Raw genomic sequence first — 26,598 nt, forward strand, 5'->3', positions numbered from 1 at the left:
GCGGTTTTTCTCGACGTTTTGGTTGTGCCGACGAATAGAAACCGCGCGTCCTTCATCCAACTGTGCTGCAATATTAACATTTCCGAATGTTCGGTATTTTACTGCATTGTCCAGATGCTCCATAGAAGATTGATGATCCCTGGCACGCTCGGAAAAATGTTTAAGATCTCTAAAACCAAGTTTACACCAATGTGAGTCAAGGGCGGTAGCAAAAAGTAGGCAAAAACAAAAAAGTGCATTTTTGTCCTCGCTGTAACACAACCATTCGTGTTTTTTATACCAAGTTTCTGCGCAGAATGTACGCCGACGCTTTCCTCCGTCATGGGATTGTTCCAGTGAACAATTTTTTGGTTGATAAGACCCAAGACGTTGTACCTCTAATTTTTGTTCCAGCGGCAGCTGCGAAAACAGAGTGCGAAGTAGTGCATCAACCCTATTCATTATGAGGTCTAAGGCTAAGAAATGCGAAGCCGGAAAGAAGTGAGGAGCTCAAAAGGAATGTGGAAAATCGAAAGCAAATGGACTAAAGGTCTCTAACTGATTCAACTAGCGAAACAAGCGACAAAAACGAAGGCGAGGAAACTATCAACTCTTCAAGCAACCAACGAACGAGAAGGAATGCGTGAATATGTCAACACGTTGTTGTAAGAAACGTCGGCATTGTGTCGTCATAATTTCGGGGCTAGCCCCGATGATTTAGTAAAAGAAACAGAAAACAAACGAGACAAACGCGGCGAGTGGAAGATAAAAAAGAGAATCCGATATACAATGAGCAACAGGGGCAAAATCGGCGTCGCCCCGTCGACGTTCGGCGAAGGCTTTGCGAGCGAAAAATGAACCATGTCGGGAGAATATGGCTAGTGTAGACAGTCTGTGCAACCGATATTCAGGTATTTTTTATTATACCGAAAAAACAACCGGGGCATTGCCCCGGTTGGCCCTATTGACGCGCCGCCACTGGTACACACACTTGCGGAAGAATTTACTCAAGTTGCCGGTCTGGAGTCTGAAATCGTTGGACATGAAGTGGACTTCGGATCGTTTTTTTATTATGTTATTGTTATTATTGGGAATATTGTACCTTTGAGCGTTGACTGTTTTTACAATACGGCGTGATCTTTTCCGAAATTTTGGTCCGTGATTGGTTCCTCATTCAAGCAATAAAACACCTGATGCATACACCATTTCATGAATCATAACTTCCAATACCTTTTCAAGGTTTGTCATCGCCGATTTCATAAATAATTTCTATTCAATTCTATATTTCCTGGCGTCACTACCGGTATACCCTCGCATCTTTATTTAGGTTGATAGTAAATAACAGCGGCTCAATTGCTACAATAAACATATAAATACTCGACGAAATAAATACACTCTTGCGATACCGGTACCGTCTGATCGTACCTGTACCCATGCAATCACTCATGAAACGAATGAGAGATACGGAAGTCTAGCTAGTAGAATATAGTGAATCGAGTGATGAATTGAGCGCAGCCAGTTACAGGTTGTACGTAATATTAATTACCAGCATGGTACCGGTTATTGTAATTGTCATGGAGGTACGGTACCGGTAACCTACGGTACGCTACCGGTACAGCCAATGGCTCGCCAAATCGGGTACGATCAGACGGTATCGGAGTGTCCGCGGACAACTGAGCACCTAAGCAGCATTCTCCAATTCAATTACCTTCTACACGTAAAAACAAATTTCTCGAATTTTCTTATTCAATTCTATATTCTCCTATCATCATTATAAATATATATATTACTTCTAGTTAAACTTGTATCATGGAGAATTTATAGAACATTTGCATATTAAATTTATTGAATATTGCTTAAGAAAATCAGTAATGAGTTAGAAATCCAGGGAACGCCTTTGTGCGCGTAGGATTATGCATGACAACGTTGGTCCCAAGCAGAAGAAAATTTTTTTTTTTAAAATAAAAACGCGTGACAACGATGGGCCACGAGGCGGCCCATCGTTGTCAACCTTTTTATTATTTTCATTTTATTTTCGTTTTTATTTTTAATTTTTTTTTTTTTTTTTTTTAGATTTTTTTAAAAATTTTTTTTATGTTTTTTTACAACTATTTTTTTATTTTACTTTTATTTCAAGTTTCTTATTTATTTTTTTTCAATTTTACGCGTGACAACGATGGGCCACCATAGACGTCCAATATCGCTGTATTATCTATCTAAAAAGTAAAAAATAATTGTGGTAAATTAAGTTCAAATACAAAACCACATTTTCAACTATGATATATAGATATATATTTTTCATAAAATTACCGGAATATACGCTATGTTTGGTATTACCGTATTTCTCCGTGTATAATACGCACTTTCGGTTCCGAATTTCATCTCCGAAATTAGGGGGTGCGTATTATACATTGGTGTAGAAAATTTTCAAAAAAACCTGATCGATATTTTACACGCAATTGCCAAATAAACATGTTTCCTTTCAGTCTTATTTCTATTAATTTTATGTGACAAAGTCCGTAATAACCAGATCATGCTTATTGTAGTAGATGAGTAGAATCACACCCACAGAATGGACTATCTTGTCTAACAAAGGACAACGCATCTATCTCGATAACCAGTGTATATAAGTGTCAAGTGATAAAAACGTCCCTTTAAATCGATAGTTTGATTGTTGTTGTCGTCCAGTCTGGCGTCCCTCAATTCCGTTTTGCGTATCGGCAAAACTGAACGTTCCTAAATCATTTTTTCTCACTTTGATTTGCGGCTTGTTTCATTTATCTCGTTTTGACTAATCGCCGCGAGTAAACCTGTACCCATGCAATCACTCATGAAACGAATGAGAGATACGGAAGTCTAGCTAGTAGAATATAGTGAATCGAGTGATGAATTGAGCGCAGCCAGTTACAGGTTGTACGTAATATTAATTACCAGCATGGTACCGGTTATTGTAATTGTCATGGAGGTACGGTACCGGTAACCTACGGTACGCTACCGGTACAGCCAATGGCTCGCCAAATCGGGTACGATCAGACGGTATCGGAGTGTCCGCGGACAACTGAGCACCTAAGCAGCATTCTCCAATTCAATTACCTTCTACACGTAAAAACAAATTTCTCGAATTTTCTTATTCAATTCTATATTCTCCTATCATCATTATAAATATATATATTACTTCTAGTTAAACTTGTATCATGGAGAATTTATAGAACATTTGCATATTAAATTTATTGAATATTGCTTAAGAAAATCAGTAATGAGTTAGAAATCCAGGGAACGCCTTTGTGCGCGTAGGATTATGCATGACAACAGTGTTCCCTCTAAGAAAATTCCACACTGCGCAAATGTTGGTTTTACTGAGCAAGGCTATTTTAACGCTGAGCAGAATCCTAAATTATTCAAACTTTGTGAAATATTACAATAGTAGCCTATTATTTATTATCGGAATGCGAAAAAAGCACACATTAAATAGCTTCTTCTTGTTTTCGTGCTTTTCCAACGTTTATACACTTTGTCCATGTTTGTTGTGTTTTATTGCTAAATCAAGCGACAATCATACAAAGTACAATACTTAATGTAGAATCTCAACATTTTTGTTGTTGAAATATCATTGCTTACATCAACAATCAGGGTATGAAATTTTGTTTGTCTTTCGCTTAGTAAAATTTCTTTCCTGGCGACAAATTCTATGCTCTTCAAAAATTCAAAGCCGTAATTTTTGTTTCAACCTGAAGGTGGCAATTTAGTCTATTTTGACACACGACTATTTATCACCTCGCGACAATATTGATGATTTCAGCAGCTTAACACGTGGCAGAACACTATCTATATGAGGCTTTATTTCAAAACTTCACTCTCTTCAGCGGTTGGTATTGAGGAAGTTCGAACAAGCTCCTCTTGCTTCCACGTTTCGCTTCTGAGTTAATGCATCTAGTGCAGTGGTTCCGAACCTTTCTACCCTGGCGGACCGGTTAAATTAAATAATGTATTCGCGGACCGGCAAAAAGGAAAATAGGTGGAACATAAAATAATAACATATACTTGCATAATAACATGAAGTGCTGGGCACCGATTTCGCGTAAAAAATACACCAAGAAAAACCTCGCATAAAAAACATGTACATGCCAAATCATGTACAAACACAATTACCTCTAGCGAGAATTTGCTGCTGTTTCGTTGCCAATACAAGATTGCAAACGAGGCATAAAAAATGGTTTTGCAACACCTAGCTCTGCAGTGGCTCACAGTCTATTTATTTGCTTCGTTTTAGTTAAAGCTAACGATGATAAAGTTTTTTTCGTACGAGTAACTGATTGAATATTCGGACAACAGTTTGATTGTTCGATTACCTAGCGATAAGCATTCGATATCGAGAGGGCTCAAATACTGTGACAGTGATTCTTTTTTAAATCTGGACTGTAAACTAGTGGTTTCATCATATCAACCCTCTGCATTTGATCGATGCCCCAGACAAATGAATTTATATTACAATGATAAAGTAGTTTCTAACTTGGCACCAGGGGGTCAAAATCCTGCTGTGCATCACCTAGAAAAGATCTTAATGTTTTTGTTGCGCGTCTCCTGACCACCTGCTGGGCCGCAACAAGCCTCATCTTGGTGGTTGCCAAGGCATACTCTGTAATATTATACAATTCTTGACTGTTTTCTTGTTTAAACAAAGAAATATTCATAACCTCATATTTGAATGGTAATATTAATGAAGAAAAGCACGCAGAACGGAAAAAGCACGCATGCTGATTTCCAGGTTTATGAATCTTGCGAGATTTGACAGAGCGATTTTGCGATGAATGATGAATCGGAAACGAAAAGTGTGATCACACGGCGCCAAGACGTTGCCAGGCGAATAATACCGACCTCACCAAACAGTAATATGACGACAGAAGAGAAATGCGTAATAAACCAACGTAAATCTTTAAATCCGTTATTTCGGATTCGATAAAGCGATCGAAACGGCAGAAAATTAACAAAACGAAATTTCCCACTGAATGGCAAAATAGCTTGGTGGACCGTCACCGGCAGTTGGAAACCACTGATCTAGTGCGTTAATATGCTTTTTCTGATTTGAATGGCATCTTAGACAGTCAACTTTCCATCCAAGATTATTCTTTTCCAAATTACTATTAGGTGCCACTTCCCGACAAATTTTGCAGACTATCAGATTCCTTAACGCGGAACAGCGATAAATTTGCGTCACCGGCATACAGAAATCAATGTACTAGAGCAGTGGTTCTTAAACTGGGGGGCGCGCCCCCCTAGGGATGCTCTCAGGGGGGGCGCGAGAGGTCACAAGATGGAATCGGAAATTTACGTGTAACGGCTCCTGAAACGGTCTCCGCGTTCGTTAAAAATACCGGCTTTTTCGTGTTATAATAAATTTTTCTGTCTCGTAATAACTACAATAATTCAAGATGTCTCTCTATTTTAAGTCATTTGTGTTCAAGGTAACTCGCGGTTGCGGCGACTTACGACAAAATAAACTCATTACCTATCTAAAATACCCACCAATCCGCGGACATAATAAAGTGTGATCAACTGCCCGATTATATTCAGTTTTTATATTTATTGCACTCGTTGTCGTCATTAGAAAGATCTGGTATAATATTCCAGAAAGTATATTTAATTTAGTACAATTAAAATACATGAAAGTAAATATATTAGTAGATGAAAAATACATATTCATCGAAACGAAACCCACGCTGTACGGCTTTTGAGTCAGTCCTCGAGATTACGCCAGTCGTTAAAAGAGCCGACTTTTTCAACGGATATGTAATGGTTTTTCTGTTGAATAAAATATTCAATCCATGATTGATATACTTATTTAACATGGTTGCTTTATTTGTTTTGATTTTTATTCTTGCCAATTTCACCAATATGAGCTGTCCCTGCAACTCTTACTCCGCTCTATCGCAATGCCGACACTCGATTAATTTCGAGATATCACAGCTACAGATATTCCAGAGTCTGCGATCCCAAGGAGAAAAATTTATATCAAGTCTGTGGTTTTAGAAAAGTACTGGTGTGCCGCACGCACAAGGAATTTATGAGATTTTCAATGTCCAAATTAATAATTAGATTGACTTTGCCAAGTATTGAAAACTGAGCGGAAAAACGAGAAAGTATGATGACCAACCACTATTTGGCTTTATACATACGACAGTGAATGGCGAAGATGTACTCCGAAGCGTTTTATGCCTAAACAATCTGAGCAATGACGCTATGAGACCAACACTCAGTTATAGCGCCATCCTAATATATAACAACTTGTCCATCACAAAAGCATTTTTTCAAAGCAAAAAGAGGGGGGGGGGGGGGGGGGCGCGAAGTATGTAAAATTTTTCAAAGGGGGGCGCGGCTCAAAAAGTTTAAGAACCACTGTACTAGAGCGTGACATACACGTGTGTGACTTCACAATGACCAGTGATCACCAAAACACGCTGAAACATAGAACGAGCATTCTAGTTAAGCGTTAATAAATATGACATATAAAATATGAGCCACGCTTTGATAACGAAATGTTTCAACTGCGCGAGGATGAGATTTTACTGCGCAAATGTTCTGGTGGCACTGCGCAATTGCGCAGCTTAGAGTGAACCTTGGTCATAAACACTTAAACATATTATTAAATTCACAGTGAAACTTGCTGGCTTCTCAAAAATACCAAATGCGGTCGACGCAAGTGACCGAAGTGAGTGACTGAATTCGACCTTGCGTATTATGCATGGACCTTGGTATTTTCATACAATTCACATCCTAAAAGAACCCTGCGTATTATACGTGGGTGCGTATTATACACGGAAAAATACGGTATATAGTCTAGTTCAAAAAGTGATGCTACTATTCTGACATGCGGAAATCAAATCATTAAGGTTTCTTCGCAGCGACCGTATTTCGTCACCGCTAACCTGGCACCGCGCAACGACCGATCGTTTTTCGTCACCCCCTATCTGACACGCACCGACCGTATTTCGCCACTCCTGACTTGACTGACGACCCTATTTCGTCACCCCCAATTTGACACGCAACGACCGGATTTTGTCAGCCCTATTTTGACACCCCCAATAGGACTTTTATGCTACCAACACCTCTCGTTTGTAATGGAATCCTTGCTTTGCTAAGATTTGAGGAATGGTGAATGGGCTTGTTTTTTAAATTTTGTTTCAATAATGGAGAAGGGAATGATACGGATTACTTAGTATTTCAATTCATGTTGCAATTGAATGGAGACAACTCGACTACAGATAACCTGGCGAGTTGTCCGTGTAGTCGAATTGTCCATCGGCTCTAAACGGCTATGACAGTCAACGCCAGGTGGTGTTAAGTTGACGCATGTTATTTCGTAACTTTTTTATGTGGAATGTTTGATGTCGTTCAGTACCTGATACGGTAATATGGTACATAGTTGACTCATATCACGAGATATTTCAATTGATGTTTCAATATAATCAAGAAGAATGGATCATTGTCACATGACCTAAAATATCTATGACAGTCCCTGTACTGTCACGGTACCCCGGTTCCCGATACATGTACTGGTAAGTCACCGCATATGATTTTTGGGGAATTATTCTGCGTGTCTGCCTTTCCCAGGTTTCCCCAGAGCATCAACTTCCTTATTTACATCGTGACATTGGCCAATCAGCAAGAAGTGACGTCATAATGACCTTTTTCGCATCCGCTTAGACACTTTTCTCACTCAGACAGATTTTCAGGCGTGGTCGTAAACATTGCCTCGTTTTCGCGTTTTCGAACTCTATTCGTTAGTTTTCAGTTGTGTTCTGGAAATTTAAATATAAATTGGATAATTCAATGATCACTCTGTCTTCCTAGGAGTTTTAATTTAATCCAATTGCGGTAATAAAAAATTAGTGGAAAAATAGCTGTAATAGACTAGGCTAAAATTCTTTACCGGTACTTTTGAAAAACAGATTGTTGTATGCGATGAAGCATAATGATGGGTTGAAACACATACCCTATATTACAGGCGCCAACTCGCAAAACCACTCTTGAAATAAGGCCCGAAAATTTTGCAATGGTAAAGTATAGGAAGAATTTTTCGGGGGTCAAAGGTCGGGGAATAATAAAACTAGAAAATAACTAGAATTCAATTGAATTCTCAATCTAGGAATACGCTCGCCACCGTATCTCTGATCCCTCTGGGAGTTTCACAGGTTCCAATCCCATGCGGGGATAGGTATGTGCGAGATGATTGCAGCTCTACTCCCACTGAGGGTGGTTCACACGACCGCTGGTCGATTACGACATCCCCCACCATCAAGGCCATGCTTCTAAAACAAATAACTGGCTAACTAATCCCGACATAGAATGGTAATCGTACGATGTTGCACCTTGCAATCTGTCCCAACCACAGATAAATCCTAACCTAAAAACTACCCACATTGGTAGGCATATTTGCGTTTTAAATTGAAAGAAATTTTCATTAATGGCAAAAAGTGTTGTCTGATTGTTTTGCTAGTTAGCAGGTAATTTATCACTGACCTGATACACAAACTTGGCACTGTCAAATGATGATTAGTGCTAAATTTATTTTCAGAAAAAAGGGAAGATAACCCATTATCAGCTGCTTATGTCCCATCCATATTTGAATTTTCGCCATCCCCATAGAGGAAGAGAGTAGTTAGAAAAGGGGGGATTTTGAAGAAAGGCAAAAGGCAGGACCATTTCAACAAATTCTGTTAACTTGTATGCGTTGCAATATTACTTTGCAGTTGTTAGCATAAACATTTAATGTGTCTTTCGACTAGACCTACCACACTTTAAAAGAATCCGCCTACATCTATTTTTACTTGAACCATAATACTATAAAATATTTGATAGAAATTACCCCCGAGGCATCATATCTTTCATTTGAAAGGGCTGTGGAGGCAGATTTACATTTTTTTTTTTTTGGTAGGCCTCGACCCACCGATACTTACTTGTTGCAGGGGAGGCTTTCAGATGGTATTTCATTTTTCTGAAAAATTTAAAGGATAGAGTTAACAGAACGCCTGGCCTCGACGAAATATTTCCCGCCACGTGTGAGGGTTCGGAGAAAGGCACCCTGATGTACACTCATTCAACCCTCTAGTGGCGAGTATTTCGTTTTGGCCAGGCAAATAGGAAATAGAAGTGAAAGAGTCAGAGTGACGAAGTAAAGAGTTTAGACAGAAAATGAAGGAGATTAAAGAGCTATAAGAGAGAGGAGAAGAAAATAACAGCAACAAAAAATAATAATAAGAGAATAAATTAAATAATAATAAAGGTTGCTATTTAGGTGTAAGGCGTTATATATTAGCTTTATTTACCATGTTTAGTTACTGTATTATCCAGGTGTTTTATTATATTAGGGTTATTATACATTAGAGGTATAATACAGTTATCAAGTAGCCACGAGGTAAGTAATTGATAATAGGATATTAAATTACAGCAAATTATTTTCAGGCACGCAAGATTTTTATATATGGGAATCATATCCAGAGAGAATCTCTTTCCAATTTGGAACAAGATCGTACTGGATGACATTCCCATATTTCATCTCGCGTGCCAACAGATGTTGTCCCTTCCGGCGTTGACCGAAAAGGAATCCGTTTCGAGTGATCCTATATGAAAATTCTCTTTCGAGATTACTGAAATGTTTTTTATTATGATGTTTAGAGAGATGGACTAGTTCCCAATCCACATTTGATGGAGGGCACTCTTCTCTGGAACTCATTAGAGACCTATAATTGGAAGCCAGGCCGGCGGTATCCCAATCATGTCCTTTATCCTTCAACACACGAAAAGTGTTAAAGGCTTTCCGCCATGATTCTGGAACATGGATGGAATGGGGAATGCTGTTGCTAAATAGCCCAGGATTATCTTACTGCCAAGGCTGAACTGGGCCTCTCTATGCCACAATTGAGTGGGGTTAGCTAGGGAGACCAGTTGTTGAAAGCGTTCAGTCCGGCAGGCAACAATCTTGGTGTCAAGACACGCAACATCCATTCCACCCTTGGATCTTTCGTTCCGGAGGATCCGCCTGCCCAGAACTTCCATAGGTTCTGAGCTCCAGAGAAAAGAAAAGATCTTCCTATTAATATATTTGATGATATGAGATGGCATCATTACCGACCTCGCACTATATAGGACTTGCGACAAGACCAAGGAATTAAGTACCAGGATCTTGTCGTACCAAGATGATTGTCTAGTCCTATTTAGGTTTATAATATTTTCAATTTTGGAGACCTTTTCACTCCAAGTTGAGTGAACCCTATTTTTACCAAAATAAATCCCAAGAATTTTAACAGTATCCTTTACAAATTTATAATGGGGGAAGAATGATATCATCTCCTTCGCTCCATTATTCGAACAGAGGATGCTAGTTTTTTCTTTATTGATTTTCTGCCCTGTGGCAGAACGAAAAAACTCCAATTCCTGAAAAATAGCATCGATGGAGTATGCGTCCGACGCAATAAAATTTGCGTCGTCCGCATACTGATCCATCTTATGATGAAAGTTGCCCATACGGATGCCTTTTATAAAATTATTATCTACTATACGGCGGCTGAGGGGCTCCGCGTTGATGGTATATAACAGCATACTCAGGGGCATCCGTCAAGGATTTTTTTGGTGAAAGCCCCGTTGACCTCAATTATACTAGTTATACCCGTATAGATAGATTTTATCAATCTCAAAGCGTTTGGGCCCAGGTTAATCATCTCGAGTATTCTCAAGAGATAGTGATGGTTGACCATGTCAAACGCTTTGAGATTATCTATAGAGACTATGAAACAAGGGGTATTAGTGAAGTTAGCATAACTGAGTGCACTATTAATATTATAATGCACGTCAAAAATGCTACGCCCAGGAATGGTACTCTTCTGGGTCGGGCTAATTATTATAGGAGAAAGATGTTTAGTAAGGCGTTTTGAAAGAAGTTTTGTAATTATTTTATAATCAACGTTCAAATTTGAAATCGGACGCCAATTTTTCAAATCTGTGACGTCGGATTTTTTATGGATTAATTTAACTCTAGCTTTTTTGCATGATTCTGGTAATATACCTGAGAGCAAAATATTATTTATCAAAACGAGAAATTCTTTTTTTATTAATGACCAAAACGTCTTATAGAACTCTTTCGACAAGCCGTCGAGGCCCGGCGACTTGCCATTCTCCATCCCTGTAATTATTTGATGAACCTCTCCTTCAGTTGCCCAAGCTTGAATTTGACTATTGTCATCACTCGATAATTGAGTGGATTCCATGATTTTTATAAGGTCCTCCTGGGTTGTCACATCAATATCTGATGTGGTTCCCCGTAGGTACCTATAAAAATCATGGACTATTCTGATTATATCATCCGGGTTTTCTTTTATAGTTCCAAATTTATCCTTTAATTGCAGGATTGTTGTTTCCTGCTCCCGTTTTTTAATTTGTTGAAAAAATATTCCGGTGGGCTCTTCGCCCTCTTCAGTTTCGTAGATCCTGGCTTTCAACTTTATGTAATCTAATTTTTTAGTTTGCTGGAGGAGAAGTTCATTTCGTAAATTTATAATCTCGCTATGATCTTGACCTTCGCTAATTAAATATTGCAGATGGTTTCTTTTCATCCTACTTTCTTTTGCTTTGTTAATAGAAAAAGCAATAGACGTCTTCTTGATGTGATTTTTAGCATAATCTCACCAATCCTGAATTAATGAAAAATTTCCTATATGGTGGACCAGTTCTTTATAGTTATGCGTTATAATATCAAGATATAGTGGATCTTGATAGAGAGTGATGTTGTTCTTCCAGGCACCTTTGCCCCATCTTATCTTAGAAGAAGATTTCAACACACCCCTGCACCGCCCTATCCTCGAAGAGGATTTCAAGGTCAGGACATTTTTAACTAAGATTCCAGTACCAGACCTAGAATGTTTTATGGTTAAATCATCATGGAGGATGGTATTGAGATATGCGGTGTATCCCAGATCTGTCGCCCAGGATTTAATGTCGTCCTTTCTACAACGATGGACTTGTTGTAGGGATATTATATCAGGTCGGTGTCTCTGTAACCAGTGACCCAACCTGAGTCTGTTTGAGGCAAGCCCATTAGCATTAAGTGAGGCTATGCTCAAAGTATCCATTGAGGAGGGCGATTAAAGAATACTAGGATAGCCTATATATTAATATTATATCATTCCTATAGTACGTACACCAACTATTGCTACGAGAGAATATAGTATATGGAGATGTACGACTATTATGAGGAAAAATAACGCACATTTTACTCTAAATTATGGAATGTTACTTCCAGGTTATCTTATCCTGCCATCCTTATCTACCCATGCATGCCACATTGAAAATTATCTTGTGTACCGATAAAATTAGGCAGTTGGAGCCATCAAACCTTGAAAACAGTCAAATTTGAGCACGATGGATTCATGTGAAACACGAAATATCTCATACTTTGTCATCCATCTATTCCAGGGGTCACCAAACTTTTTGGACCGCGGGCCGGGTATGACTCAAACTGTGTTGAAACGGGCCGGATGAATATTTTTGTCAATGCAATACAATAAATTTACAAAAGTTGGGAAATCCATTCAATTTATTCAACAATAATATATATTCTACATTGAAGACTTGAATATTAAATTCTATCTATATCGCAGAATATAGATCGAGAACATCCCAGGTAAACAAATATATACACAAGATTTCTATATCTAGACAACTATCCTGAGTTTAGCTGTTATCAAAACGTTGCTGTCGTGAATTATGAATGTTACAAGATCCGCTTTTTTGCGCCAAAAATGTACGCATCACGTTTTCTTAGTTACGCCGTGTTGGAATACCGCTCATAAAAACGACTACGGACTGCCTGCTGTAGCTTGGAGTTTCATGAAATTTTGACATAATTCAGATAAAATAAACAACTATTATCTGGATTTGATGTTTTTCATCAGCGCCTAAATTTCCTAGCATTCGCCGCTTTTAAAAATTACGCTCCAGTTATACGTAGTGAAAATTAATGATAGTATACCGACGATCGCCTGTAATTGCGCCTTCGACAACGAACTCACTGAATGCAAGCTATCTTTCTCAAATTGAAGTATGATTGTGACGTCGCAGTGACATAATTTTTAGATGACGTGGCAAGGTGGGGCTAAAATATGCAAATTGTAACACCGCGCCCACAAGAAGTATCTTTGGGAGTATACGGTTCATTATCTACTGAAATGGCGAAGCAATTGTTCTAGTAATTAAAACAACAATAACAACATGAAAAAGAATTCCAGTTATACGTAGTGCAAATTAATGATATTTTCTATGGACACCAATAAATTTATATGGACGTATGTATTTCTTTCCTAACTTGATACTTACCAATTTTTAGGAAGTTTGTACAATCAGAGCATCGTTGATTATTACTCATAATGAACCACCGTCAAACGATCATGCACAACTTTAGCGTTTATTTGAGACGATCTTTCGGCGGTGTCAATGACCCTTGCCAAAATAAAATCCTGAAATAGTCTCAATCATATATGGGACGGACATGGAAAGATTAGTGATTGATATGTGTTCTTTTTCATATTTATTAGAGTTCTTACCAAAAAAATATTACAATTATTATGGAAAAAAGTGGCCTGTCGGGCGGTACAAAAATTCCGAAATCTCCGTTATTTCTTGACCGTTTTTTATAAACTTGGTATTGTTTTCTATTTTCACTCAGATCTATCCACTGGCGCAGTTTTTATTTAAATCGGATGAACTTCAATTTTTTGGAAACATACCTACATGAATATCCGCATTTAGACAAAAGTTAGTGTGACTTGTGAAATTGGAGCAGTACGCGAGGAATTACAGTACTGCTAGCGCAAAATGCACATTGGACGTTTATTTTAGCACAAAAAACGTGAACTGTTTCGTAGAAAGCACGCGCCACGAGTGTACAAGTACATCTTTCGCAGAAAACGTTGCGTACCGGTAAAGAATTTAGCCTATTTTGTCACTGCTATATTTTTAGACTAATTTTTCATTACTACTATTAAAACTACAACTCCTAAGGAGGCAAATGATAATTGACTTAATTGATTCATACTTAAATTTCCGATACGCAACCTAAAACTATCGAATAGCATTCAAAGTCGCAAAAACGAAATATTGTTTACAACCACGACTGAAAATCTGTCAAGGTGACAAAGTGTCTGAGCGGATGCGAAAAGGCCTATTATTACGTCACTTGTTTTGCAACTTGCTGATCGGCCAATGTTACGAAACAAGGAAGACGATGATCGGGAAAATCTCCCTTTGAAAAAAATTTAGCCATATTTGCGTGTTATTGCGGGCCGGATAAAATGACGTCGCGGGCCGGATCCGGCCCGCGGGCAGTAGTTTGGTGACCCCTGATCTATTCCATGGTCGCACCCATACTTGTAAGATAAAGGATACAGATTTATTCGATATCATGATCCTGCACTAGCTTTGTAATAATTGTAGAATTTTCATAAAATCTAACGATCAAATGGTGTGAAACTTATGTCCATATCTCACCACAAACACTAGTCGTAAATGAATTTGATTCCGGGTAGCATATCTTTTTTACCAATGACAATAAAACGACATTTTGGGTCAGTTGTACAAGCACCTTTAGGATAGGATTTATCTGAGAGGAGCCAGTTATTTGTTTTTAGAAGCATGGACTTGGATGGTGGGGGATGGTCGTAGCCGATCAGCGGGCATGTTAACCACCCTCGGTGGGAGTAGAGCTGCAATCCTCTCGCACATAACTATCCCTGCATGGGATAGGATCCTGTGAACTACCAGGGTAATCAGAGATGCGGTGGCGAGCGTATTCCTAGATGGCGAATTCAATTGAATTCTGGTTATTTTTTGCATGACCACTGATGTTGAACTTTAGTTATCTATTCAACCTTTCACACTTCGTAATAGATTACCTGCTAATTAGGGAAACACTACCATATAGCAATTGATGATTAATTCCTTACACAAGTCAAGCCTGCAAGTAGACAAGCAAGTAGGCCTACGCCTAGCCTACGAATAACAGTAGTTTGTTATCCGCTTTCCATTGAAATGAGGGAGCTTATGAATACTTAAAGAAATTGATAACGGCACATTATCACTCCTCATCTACGAAGTGCTGTCCGCAAACAGTGAAACACAAGCGAGATGACTTCTGGACTTGACTCCAAGCAGTCTTGCCAATAGATGATATCCACGTTGCGCGACGTTCCGAATCTTTTGAAAACAGTGGAATATAACTGAAGATCCATTTCGTTGTCTATACTATATGCACAGCCAACGGCACAATACGAAATAACCATTTTCAACCAGCCAAGCAAAACGGAAAAGTATAATCCAACTTGCAACTGACAAGAGCCAGCTGGACGTTTTTGTTTTTTGCTGTCCAGTATACAAAATCACGTGACCCGTGCAAGTCCTCTATATGGTTAATTTTTACTGGTTGCAAAAATAAACTTGACTTGATTTAATTTGGTCCAATAGTTAATAAAAAGAGTGTTTTTTTCACAAGAAAACAAAGATGAAAAATACAAACAAAATGATCAACAACAACAAAAAACGATGCATACCGTATTTGCTCGTTTAATAGCCCGGGCGCTTATTTTTTTAAACATACTCACTAACCGGGCCCTTATTCAAACCGGCCCTTATTCAAGCAGATGCGCTTGTTATTTTAAAAGTAAAATTACACACAAAAATACCGGTAGATAAGATCGATCGTTACAATAATTAATATCGTATATTGTCATTTCCAGTTCTCAAGTATGATTTAAACGAGAATAATGAAATTTTTGACTTTTTCTACACACCGCAGGTACAAATCCGCAAAAAAAAAAAATTTACACCAGGCGGGTATTCGAGCACCGGCCCTTATTTATTTTAATGTCCTGTTCACACGGGCGGCTATTCAAACGGGCCCCTAATCAAGACCGGGCGTTAAAACGAGCATTTACGGTATGTGCATTTCGTGTCCAATGGATAAAAATGCAGCATCCTCTGGAAACTTCATGCTAAGCTGCTTGTCATTCTTTGGCGCTGTCGATAGTTACTTTTAATTAAAAGCAAACGCTTCCGCGATACGATGTGAAAAGGCGCACGGCGACGGTGATCGGACCGTTTCGACTGAAGGTGCGTTTACGTAGGGTCCAATTTTATTCATGGCTGCGTGATAGATTCAGTCTCACGTGACGCACGCGATATCTCATGACGTGAGCAGCGTCAGAACGTAACATGACGTAATGCTGTGATGACTAACTAAGGAACAAATGATACAAACCGAGAGCAATTTCTAGGTCTGGAACGAGAATAGTCAAGTAGTGGATATCTGAAGAATCAAGTCACTCCTGTTCGCTATTAGTTTGCGTTTCATACTGGGCGCGCGGTGTTTTGCCCTAATTCGTTATTTCATTCAGTCATTACAGCATTAGAAATTCTGAAGATGCTTTTTTACACTACCGATGGTACCGGTACCAGACCAAAAAATAATGTTAATCAATGTACTGATGTACGGTTATGTAATAATTTCAGTGATAATTTTTCATTGAAAATAATCAATGAATTGAAATTTAAAGACTGAAGTGCAGTAGTTATATTGATGTCATTGTAGCTGTTAGATCTTTTGAGTGCAACTCTTTATTATGATGTCAGAGTTTTTTTCCACAATCAGACAATGTTTAGCCAACGTTTTAGTACACTGCTTTTCTTGTTTCCAGTATTTGCAAGCAGGATCTGAGGATAGACAAATTGTCAGATGAACCTTTAAAAAAAACCTGCACTCTTTATAAATATAATCATGGCGTTTCAATGTGATTGGAAAGAGAATTATCTACAAATGGAAATAGATATCATTGTGAAAATATAAAGCTAGCTATTATTATATATATATATTTCTGACGAGTCTCCATCATGATTGCGCCTGGGTTTTTCAGACTTCAGAATTGGAAGTCAAGGTCAAGTTTGAACGTTTTGCCCTGAATTTTGATAGTGCAGTAGTGATTTTCCTAAATGCAGTTTTGTTGCTATTTCAATTTGCATTGTTTTGTATGCGACTCCTTACAAATTTTAGGATTGAAATTTGGCTTGTGCGCTAAAAAAGGTTGAGAATCAATGGTCTGTATAAAACAGGGCTACTCAACTGGCGGACCGCGGTCCCAAATCGGACCTTTCAGGTGTTCGATTCGGACCGCGCATAATTCTTTATTTTGAATCATTAGCCACACCTTTGAATTTTCCTTTTATAAAATCACTTTTATAGATTTAGAAATATATATGAAAAAAATTATGAGGCCATAACAAACAATCTTGATTATCTAATAATCCTGTAATCATTAGTCGGCCGAGGAATTGCGTGTTTAAGGATGCCGAAATATAATCTCTCGAAAGTTCGAACCCAAATATTTTCAAAGTCTTGTATGCGGACCTTCGGTAAAAATAGTTGAGTAGCCCTGGTCCAAATGATTACCTTGTATTATCATCATTCATAATCATATCTGATTTCAATAAATATATATCGATATCTCAAATATGCCACTGTTGCCACAAACAAAAATCAAATGCCCGCAGCGAGACTTATACTCCCTCTTTCTGTCTTTTGAGATTGTGGATTTGATAAGTATTTTATACCACAATATATGGCTGTATGGTATAACCTGCTTTTGTCAGTCAGTAAATAATTGGTGTATCTATTAGCCCACTATATTCCACTACACCATATTGGTATCTTAAATCAGTACATACATATAATTGTAATTTCAAGAAACATTCTAATTGCCATTTATTGGTGAAATTATGTAAAGTAAAGTTTGTTTTCCGCTGTCTTCAATTGATGGTTGGCCACAAAAATAGTGCCGTGACAGATATTTATGAATTTTTGCCTGTTCACTTTTTTGTTGGCCTTTATGTTCTTAACTGACAGATGATGGTTGTATCACAAATCCACTAGGTCTGGGGTCGGGAACTTTTTTGTTCAAGAGAGCCATAAAAGGTACATATTTTCAACTGCATTTCTGTGTGAGCAATATAGCATTTCTTCACTAAATCAGGCCTGAAATTTTTTATTAGAGTATTCTTTATTATATACTCTTATTAAGCCAAACATTTACTTCACCATGGAGTGGTTATTTGGGAAGAAGAAAACTGTAAATGAGATGCTTCGAGAGAATCAAAGGTTATTGAATCGGGCTATGAGAGATTTAGATAGGGAAAGGGCAAAAATGGAACAACAGGAAAAGAAAGTTATTGCTGACATTAAGAAAATGGCCAAACAAGGGCAAATGGTATGAACGATTAATATTTTTATTGAATATATTCTGTCGAAGTGTTGGAACTAAAAGCTAAAAATTTTACTCTCTTACTAATTGCAATCGAACAAGTATATTTCAGTAACATACTAACATAATGTATCTTAGAGATAACTTATGTGTAGTTCTTAGTCTGTTGGTCGTCACGCAAGTCTTCAATCATGAATCTTGTCTCTGATACATTAGGAATGTACTTTAAGCAAGCTTGCACGGAGAAAATCTTATTGTAGTACTAAATTTCATTTTTTATGTTTTTAGGACGCTGTCAAAGTCATGGCCAAAGATCTTGTCAGGACAAAACGGTACGTCAAAAAATTTATAATGATGCGGGCTAATATTCAGGCAGTTTCCCTAAAACTAACAACACTCAAAAGTCAGTCCACCATGGCGGATGCAATGAAAGGAGTAACAAAAGTGAGAATTCATTCATACCATTTATTTCATTAGATTATGAACTGGTTATGTGGCAATAACGCTTGAGCTAATTAATATTCATATAAGTATATTCTGTGGTTGGTGTATTTTTGTTTTAAAAACTGCTTAAAGTTAACTATCGTATGGCATACTGGCCAAAGAAAATAAATATTAAACAATGTAATTTTAAATGGTTTCTCAATGGTAGAAGCCGTGATGCTATGGAATTAGGCAATACGACAAACCACAATTGGTCAGTGCTTCCTCATTTAAATTAAGTTGCAAATATTTTAACTGTGAATGAGGTTTCAGTTGTTACTAGTTTAAGATACTGCATCAGTGGTTTGTAACCTTTTTGGTGAATCGTATTCGTAACCCCAAGGAAACATTTCAGAGGCTCGAGAAACCCCTGTGTAATAGTTCAAATGACTTTTATTGTCTGAATTGTATAAGCTATAAATAAATATAAACATAAAACTAATACTGGCAAAACAAAGTTATTCAAATTGTAGCAAGTTAATAATAGTGCCAATTGCCAAACCTATTTGAATATTATACTAGTATATACGTTACATATAGTAATATAGACTCTCATCTGTATAGACACTTGCGGTACAACCGGACTGTACTGACGGAACCCGAGGGTGTCGCGAGACCTCGTTCGAAAACCTCTAATTTATACAATATCCATCCATTATTGTTACATAGCACAAATTTGAACCAAGACTGGTGGAATTGTCATAAATTATGTTAGCTTCTCGGGAAATGTGAGAAAAGACACCTCGTGAGAACTTCTGATTTGGTGCTAAAAAGCCTTTTTTTAAGTTGTTTGAAAATCTGTGATATTCTTTGTTCATATTGAACCTGACATGGTTATATTGCAGAAGATGGTTGCTTCTAATTTAAGATTGCAAATTAATCAAGCTAAATAATTTTTACCCCTGATAAGACAAAGCACCTTTATATGGAAACATGTTGCTTCGAATTGGTGTACTTTATTATTGAATATTTTGACAGGCAATGATGAGAATGAACAAACAGATGAAATTACCACAAATGCAAAAAATAATGCAAGAATTTGAAAAGCAAAGTGAAATGATGGACATGAAGGGAGAAATGATGGAAGATGCAATCGATGATGCAATGGGGGATGCTGATGATGATGAAGAAAGGTATTGCATAGTTGCCTATATTATGTGGTTAATACATTTCATAAAGTGACAAAATTGTTTATACAGATTAATCGGTGCATAGTTGCCTATATTATGTGGTTAATACATTTCATAAAGTGACAAAATTGTTTATACAGATTAATCGGTACTCCCGTAGTATGTGTACCAGGTTAGGGTTAGGCCATAATTTTATTCCGATTTTCCTTTTTTTAGTTCTATTACGAGTTTGGGGACTGTCTGTGTTAGTCAAGTGAATATACCCCCTATCCATAGGCTTCTGTCTCTTTACACAACTTGATGTAAAGTAGGTGAATAAAATTAGTTACCTTCTTATTGGTACACGAACTTCTGGAGCGTCAATTAATCATATAACTACTATTTCAAATGGAACTGTACTGAAACTTCAAAGTCAGGATTTAGCAAAAGCAATCATTCAAAATTATTATTTTAAATCTGTTATGAATGTGACCATGTCCTAGTATGAAATTCTATACAATAGTTTAGTACAATTATTCCATTTTTTATCATCGGTGATTTTAAGCAAAATCAAGCTCAATATAAATTTTTAATTCGCTGAGAAATAGCTGCATGCTTTATTTGTTTTAGTATGAAACTTATCCCCTCTTAAATAGCTTCAGCTCTGAGAATTTTTTTTAACTCAAGAGTCAAGTACGACAGTATTACGTTGTACCATGTTATAACAATTGTGAATTGATATGAGCAACAGGCGTAAATATGGCATTCCCCGCAATTGAAAAGCATATTCAAATGTTGAGTTTAGGATAAAATGATTTTTTGCTTTCAGTGATCAAATTGTGGCGCAAGTCTTGGATGAGTTGGGCTTGCAGCTTGCAGATGAACTCACAGGGTTGCCATCAGCAGATGGAGCGCTTGTGATGCCTAAAGCTGAACAAAACAAACCAACTGCTGTAAGTGCGGGAGGGCCTTCCAACAGCCAAGCTGATGACGTGGATGCAGATTTGGAAGCAAGATTAAATAATCTTAAAAGAGACTGATTGCAGACTTTTTCACTATTTACAAACTTATCTGGATTTGTAAAATTGCCATCTTTGAACAAGACAAATTGCTGTTCTATAGAGGTGTAGAGTGGCTGTTGTTCATTCGGGCAGACTGCAAATTGTAAGGAATTGATGAGATGTTTTCAAACAGTTAGCGAACATGTACATAATCTCTTTCACTCGCTAATCTGTCTGGAATAGAGCTTTCTGTCATTTTGAGGTAGGCATATGATATCTCTAAACTGCCTGAATGTTCTGAAATATGTTTCATTTCAAACTCCCTATATTTTGCAATACATCTCTTCTTCAAATACTACTATTAAGCCTTAACCATACAGGGTTGTGGTAGCTGTAATGCCTTTTTACATGGATATGCCATTCAAAAGACGTAAAGGTCATAATAACTGCTTGGTGGACTTGTCTGTCTGTTTTTTGTTGGCTTTCTTCCGGTAAATTTAATTGTTGCGGTACAAACCCAAGGATGTACTGTATTTTTCAAGAATTGAGTTGGTAGTGTATATGTGTCACTTTTATTTCATCTTTACTAAAGGATTATATTGTAATTGAATGCACTTGTGAATAAACCGTTTTTTAAATAGTAGTATAGAATCAAGACTTTTGGATCAGTTCCAGACTGCAACAGTATTAGTTGCATCAATAGGCTTTCAAAATAGCTATACATCGACCATGTTATTAAGATGTCAGTAAATACGTTTGACATAGAGGACTTTACGTTAATCCGACTAGACCCACAGTTTGTTGTAATGGCGTTGGCGGCCAAAACCTTGGTTTTCCAAATGAGCAAGCGTTTGAGCTGGTATAGTGGTATCTTGCCTACAAAAAGATAATTCATTCGTGTGCCTTGAAGGTATAATAAAATAAAAGCGAAATAACAATGAAATTGTTATACTGACGATTGGCGCACCGTTCTGAGCGTCAGGACATGCTTGTCATCGCATATTGATGGGGGTAATTATGAGCGAGCTGGACTTTTCGCTGTCGATAGGATAGGATAACTATTCCCTGACCGGACGACCGCTGTGGTTCGTCATGTAATAAGTCGTATTATCGGCTTTCCCTTACCGGGATAAATATGTTAACACCATCCGACAAATTCAGTGCGATTTCGGCATGCGAGAAACATTATGAAAAATGGTCCATAACGCTGAAAATGTTGGCTCTGAGCATGTCATTTGTTGAATTATGTTCGAGGCCAGAAGTAAATGACATTAATTAAGTGGAAAAATAGGGATAAGTTTAGGCAGTGGCCAATCCAGGCTAAAATCGCCGATTGGTTTCGTCAGCGTAAGGTGTTATTTAGGCCAGGGGTGTCAAACTCGCGGGCCGCATGCGGCCCCAGAGAACTTCTAATGCGGTCCTCGAACGCTTAATAACGCTTTTTTGTTTTTAATTTGACCCAATTATGGATACACCTCAAGCTAGCAAAAGAATACTTGAAAAAAACACTTCAGGAATTAAAAGAAAACCGAAAAGTCACGCATTTGTTTGTTTACTGATCTATACATGAAATTATGAACGTAATCTTTTTGCATTACTGAATTAATCAAACATTCTTAACAATCCAGATTAACCGATGATCATGTGACCTCGTTAATTAGAGTTGGTACTGTAAATTCATTTCGGCCTGATATTAATAAGCTGGTGGCACACAAGAGATGCCGAACGTCACGACCAACGACTAACATACCGGTCACGACATATGTAATATAAAAACATTGAGTTTATTCTGTGGTATTGTAAATTTTATTTCGAAGTCATTTTTAGTTTATGTATTACTCTTTCTTTATCAAAACTTTGTTCAAAAATGATTTGGATAGTCGTACATAAACATTTATAATTTTTTGTTATAAATATAGTAAATTGCAATAATAGTGAAATGCAAAAATTATTATGTAAATGGTGTTTGGTATTTAAGAAATTAACAAAACTTCGGCTGTTTAAGTGCATCACATTATATGTCACTAACTACACCTATCTATAAATAAGCTTTGTAAACTTTATCAAAAACTGTTTTACCTTGACAATAATTTTGAGAGGCAGCATTGCGATAGAGCGGAGTCAGTGTTGTAAGTATACAGCTCAGATTTGTCCAGATTGCAAAAATATCTATCAAAGGAAGATATAATGGGGTAATTTACCACACATTTTTATGTCCGTGTATTGCCGCGGTATTTTAGGGTAGTAGTGCTTTTATTTTGCCAACGCAAGTACGCAACCACAGGTCAAATTGCAAACAATTAAATCAATAAAGCAAATATTTTTGAATATTCAAAAATCATCATTATTCGTAGAAAAAGTCGTTCCACGGGGATTTCACTAATATACTTAATATGTATTTAATTGTATTTTTATATTTTCGAAATTCAATATAATATGTGTCAAATTCGGTTAGTTGAAAGAGCGTATACCATACTTTCGCTTCGAAAATAAAATAAACATGTAAATATTGTAAACAAACATGAGAGGTATTGATATATAGACACCGAACCTGTTATTTTTATGCTCATTTAATTGAATGACAACTGACCCTGAAGACTTTCAAAGGTCGTATCGTTGCCTCCCAGTCATGTACCGAAAACATCTTTTTATTTGATATTTATATATATATGTATGCATTTATTGTTTTCTTGGTTTGACAAGATGGAATTAACTCTCGCTCTTTCTGTGTACTAAATTAAATTGTACTCTACGTGATTTTATATCAGATCTTTTCTAACGGCGATAACGAATTCGCAAGATCGCAAAAATAAGTATCAAAACTAAATACACTAAGGCAGTTCATCTCATATTTCTATGGCAACAGATTGACGTGGTATTTCAGAGTTGTAATGTTTTTATTTTGACAAAAGAAGACGAAACCACGAGTTACGTTGTACACAATTTAATTAATATAGAAGGAAATTTTAGATTATCGTAGCTGTGATGAATTGAATATTTTACGTGACAGAAAAATCGGTAAAAAAAAGAGGTCTATTTTAACGAGCGCGTAATCGCGGCGACTGTTTCATAAGGGAATGGGAATTTCCGGTTTTAAACCCTCTCCCCTTTTAAAAATCCTGGCTGCGCGCCTAGGTTTTGAGTGAGGAGGTGAATTAGGGGTATTACTCAGTGAATATAGGATAGCTTTTATACTAATTACCAATGCATGAAAATGTCCCAATCAAATGTGAAACCTTAGTCTTTAGGAAATGGCTTGGGGCTATTTAGCCCAACCCAATTATATCCCGTGAAAAAAAGTTATGACGGTTGATAATTCTAAGAAAGTCTAAATTGATGTGTTTGAAAACCAACAATAAAATTTTACTGAAACAACAAAAGTATCCGCATATTATTCATATAGGTATTCAAGGACTTGAGAACATGGAATAATAGGAAGTTAGAAGAGAAACTTAACTTAGTTTTTTTCAGGCCGAAGAAATTGTGAGAAATGCGTCTGGATAGCCGCTTTTGCACGACGTATCGTTGCACTGCACCAGGTCGTCATTATTGCGGTGACTGTTATTTTATTTTGGTTGACAAAAAAAATAAAATCTCTCTCTCACTCGCTAACGAATGGTCACTAAACACAGACTTATTTAACTATCACTCACTGAGTGAAGCGATAAGAGCACAGTTTTAATAATTGAACGCAATCCCGATCAGGATAACACTTATGAAACCCACCGCAGGCCTAATTCCATAACTGAAATGCAATTTATTTTTCTATATATAATGCGATTCTTTTCCTCTCCGCTTGACAGTGATCTGATTGGGCTTTTGTCTAGCACCATGAGGTGGCTTTTATGTAATCAACAGATTGTTATACACTAATTTTGATTGATTATTCAGAACAGTGTTATTAAAACTTCTATCATCGAAACGCACTCGAATTTTTTCGCGGCCTTGAGTATTTAAAATCTGTTAATACAGAAAATAACAAAAGCCACAATCCCAATGAGCTTGCATATTCTCGCACAAAAGAGCGCATATCGGCTCTATTTCAGTAATGGCGAGTCTCAGTACTGGTTCCAATTCTTCCAAGTCAGTGTCGAAGAAGATTTTACCGCTAACCCCGTTGCGCGTTCTCGCGACCCACACAGAGGGCTCGGGAGCTCCAGTTTGACAAGCCCCGATTTAAAACATATTTGATATATTTTGCATGACAATGGAGAGGAGGCCTGACTTTGGCCAGACGGAAGCTCCACAGAAATGCATTTGTGATAGTTGGACTCTTGAATTACATACACAGTAGGGTGGAAGATCTTACATTGTACAGATCGACATCGAAATGTACTTCATACATGAATAGTTTTCTGTTGTATATTTTTTGTAACAATGTTGTTCTATGAACTTGACACGATCTTACTCTCTGGTTTCACCCGCAATACTTCAGCAGTGTTTGGAAATGTAGAGTAGTCGAACCAAGCAGTCACATGACAGTTATCAATCAGAAAATAATATAATCTGGAAAATAAAACATATTTCACATGATTTTCAATACATTGTAACTCTAGATCAATAAAAAATATATGTTGCAAAGTTTGGGTAAGGATATTGTTTTTAAACTTGTAATAAAAACCATCTGATTGGAACTAAGTTTGTAACATGATATTGAATAACAAAAATATAATTTGATTTGCAAGAAGCTAAAATCATTGTACATCAAATAAAAAAATGTAGTGGGCATGCATTCAAACCGCCATTCATTTATGATTTTTCACAGCAGAATGTCTATTTTAAGGTAAATGTGACACCACACAGATGATAGGTTGAGTGTGGCAACATATCAATGTAAATCGAATTGCTGGAATTGGTTGAATGATATAATTTGTGCTCAAATTCAGCACATAAAAAGACCTATCAACCCAAAGGTTCGATTGATTAGGAAATTTTATTTAGAATAGCAATCATCTCACCTATCACAGCACTTATTTCTGCGATAGGTTGATCTGGGATCTGCTTTCAAAATATCCTCTATTGACGATCTCAGATCTTCTGCATTGCTAATATGCTCCAACCTATATTCAGAAGTTACATCAAGTTTATTTCCTTTGCTATATATCGAAAGGTCAGCCTCTGCTCTGCATGTGAATACAACGATAAGATCAGGTAGTGTACTTTTCATCGAACTTGGTTCATTGGATTCGGAGCTCTCCACTTTTTCAGTGTTATCCCGCTTTCTTGTTGCTTGGTCAGACTTCACACAAGTTTCAACATTACTATTATCAGACTCAGTTTCACTGTCAGTTTCAGATGGAAAGTCGTATTGTTTTATGTAAGGCTTAATGTCCAATATTGGTGTTCCATCTACAATGTCCAACCCTGATAAAGTCAATGTAGAACCATTTACCTTTTCAAGCTTTGCTAGTGTCAACCCTATTGGGTTTGGCCTGTGTGGACTTCTTGTAGCAAACACACCACGTTTGGCACCATCAAGTCTTGGCGGTCTCACTTTCGCTTTAACGCCCTTGTTTTGATTCAAATGAAAAGAAAAAAGCACCCATACATAGGCAAATTCCTCTAATCCGTCAAGACTATGTTCAGGATTAGTAAAAATAGATTTATCGATTGTAAGCTGGCCCCTCGTGCTAGAAGATATAGAAGGCTGTCTTGGTGTACCATTTTTAGTTTTAAAACAGGTTCTCATACAGCATATTGGGTTTAAAGAAACGGTTTCCATATTTAGATGAA

At 37.2% G+C, this 26,598-nt stretch overlaps 2 protein-coding genes across 2 annotated transcripts; one reads left to right on the forward strand and one right to left on the reverse strand.

Moving 5' to 3' along the window:
• The first annotated feature begins 18,065 nt into the window (after positions 1 to 18,065).
• On the forward strand, positions 18,066 to 21,516 carry LOC120336822 (charged multivesicular body protein 2a-like). The gene is made up of 4 exons (XM_039404597.2): positions 18,066 to 18,278; positions 18,561 to 18,716; positions 19,734 to 19,888; positions 20,694 to 21,516. The coding sequence occupies exons 1-4, from the start codon at positions 18,111 to 18,113 to the stop codon at positions 20,902 to 20,904; spliced, it is 690 nt and encodes a 229-aa protein (XP_039260531.1). The 5' UTR covers positions 18,066 to 18,110; the 3' UTR covers positions 20,905 to 21,516.
• A 3,208-nt stretch (positions 21,517 to 24,724) lies between these two features.
• On the reverse strand, positions 24,725 to 26,587 carry LOC120336814 (tRNA (adenine(37)-N6)-methyltransferase-like). The gene is made up of 2 exons (XM_039404588.2): positions 25,824 to 26,587; positions 24,725 to 25,371 (listed from the first exon to the last, which is right to left on the reverse strand). Exons 1-2 carry the CDS (start codon positions 26,585 to 26,587, stop codon positions 25,251 to 25,253), a joined length of 885 nt encoding a protein of 294 aa, XP_039260522.1. The 3' UTR covers positions 24,725 to 25,250.
• Between the last annotated feature and the right edge of the window lie 11 nt (positions 26,588 to 26,598).

Source organism: Styela clava, chromosome 2 (assembly GCF_964204865.1).
Source record: "Styela clava chromosome 2, kaStyClav1.hap1.2, whole genome shotgun sequence".
NCBI classification, from domain to species: Eukaryota; Metazoa; Chordata; class Ascidiacea; order Stolidobranchia; family Styelidae; genus Styela; species Styela clava.

Bases quoted from the DNA above. Each gene is read 5' to 3' on its own strand.
- LOC120336822 (XM_039404597.2), top strand. From the start codon at position 18,111: ATGGAGTGGTTATTTGGGAAGAAGAAAACTGTAAATGAGATGCTTCGA. The intron at 18,279-18,560 runs GTATGAACGATT...TTATGTTTTTAG, and splicing joins TGGCCAAACAAGGGCAAATG to GACGCTGTCAAAGTCATGGC. The intron at 18,717-19,733 runs GTGAGAATTCAT...ATATTTTGACAG, and splicing joins CAATGAAAGGAGTAACAAAA to GCAATGATGAGAATGAACAA.
- LOC120336814 (XM_039404588.2), bottom strand. From the start codon at position 26,587: ATGGAAACCGTTTCTTTAAACCCAATATGCTGTATGAGAACCTGTTTT. The intron at 25,372-25,823 runs GTGAGATGATTG...TTTATTTTCCAG, and splicing joins AGAAATAAGTGCTGTGATAG to ATTATATTATTTTCTGATTG.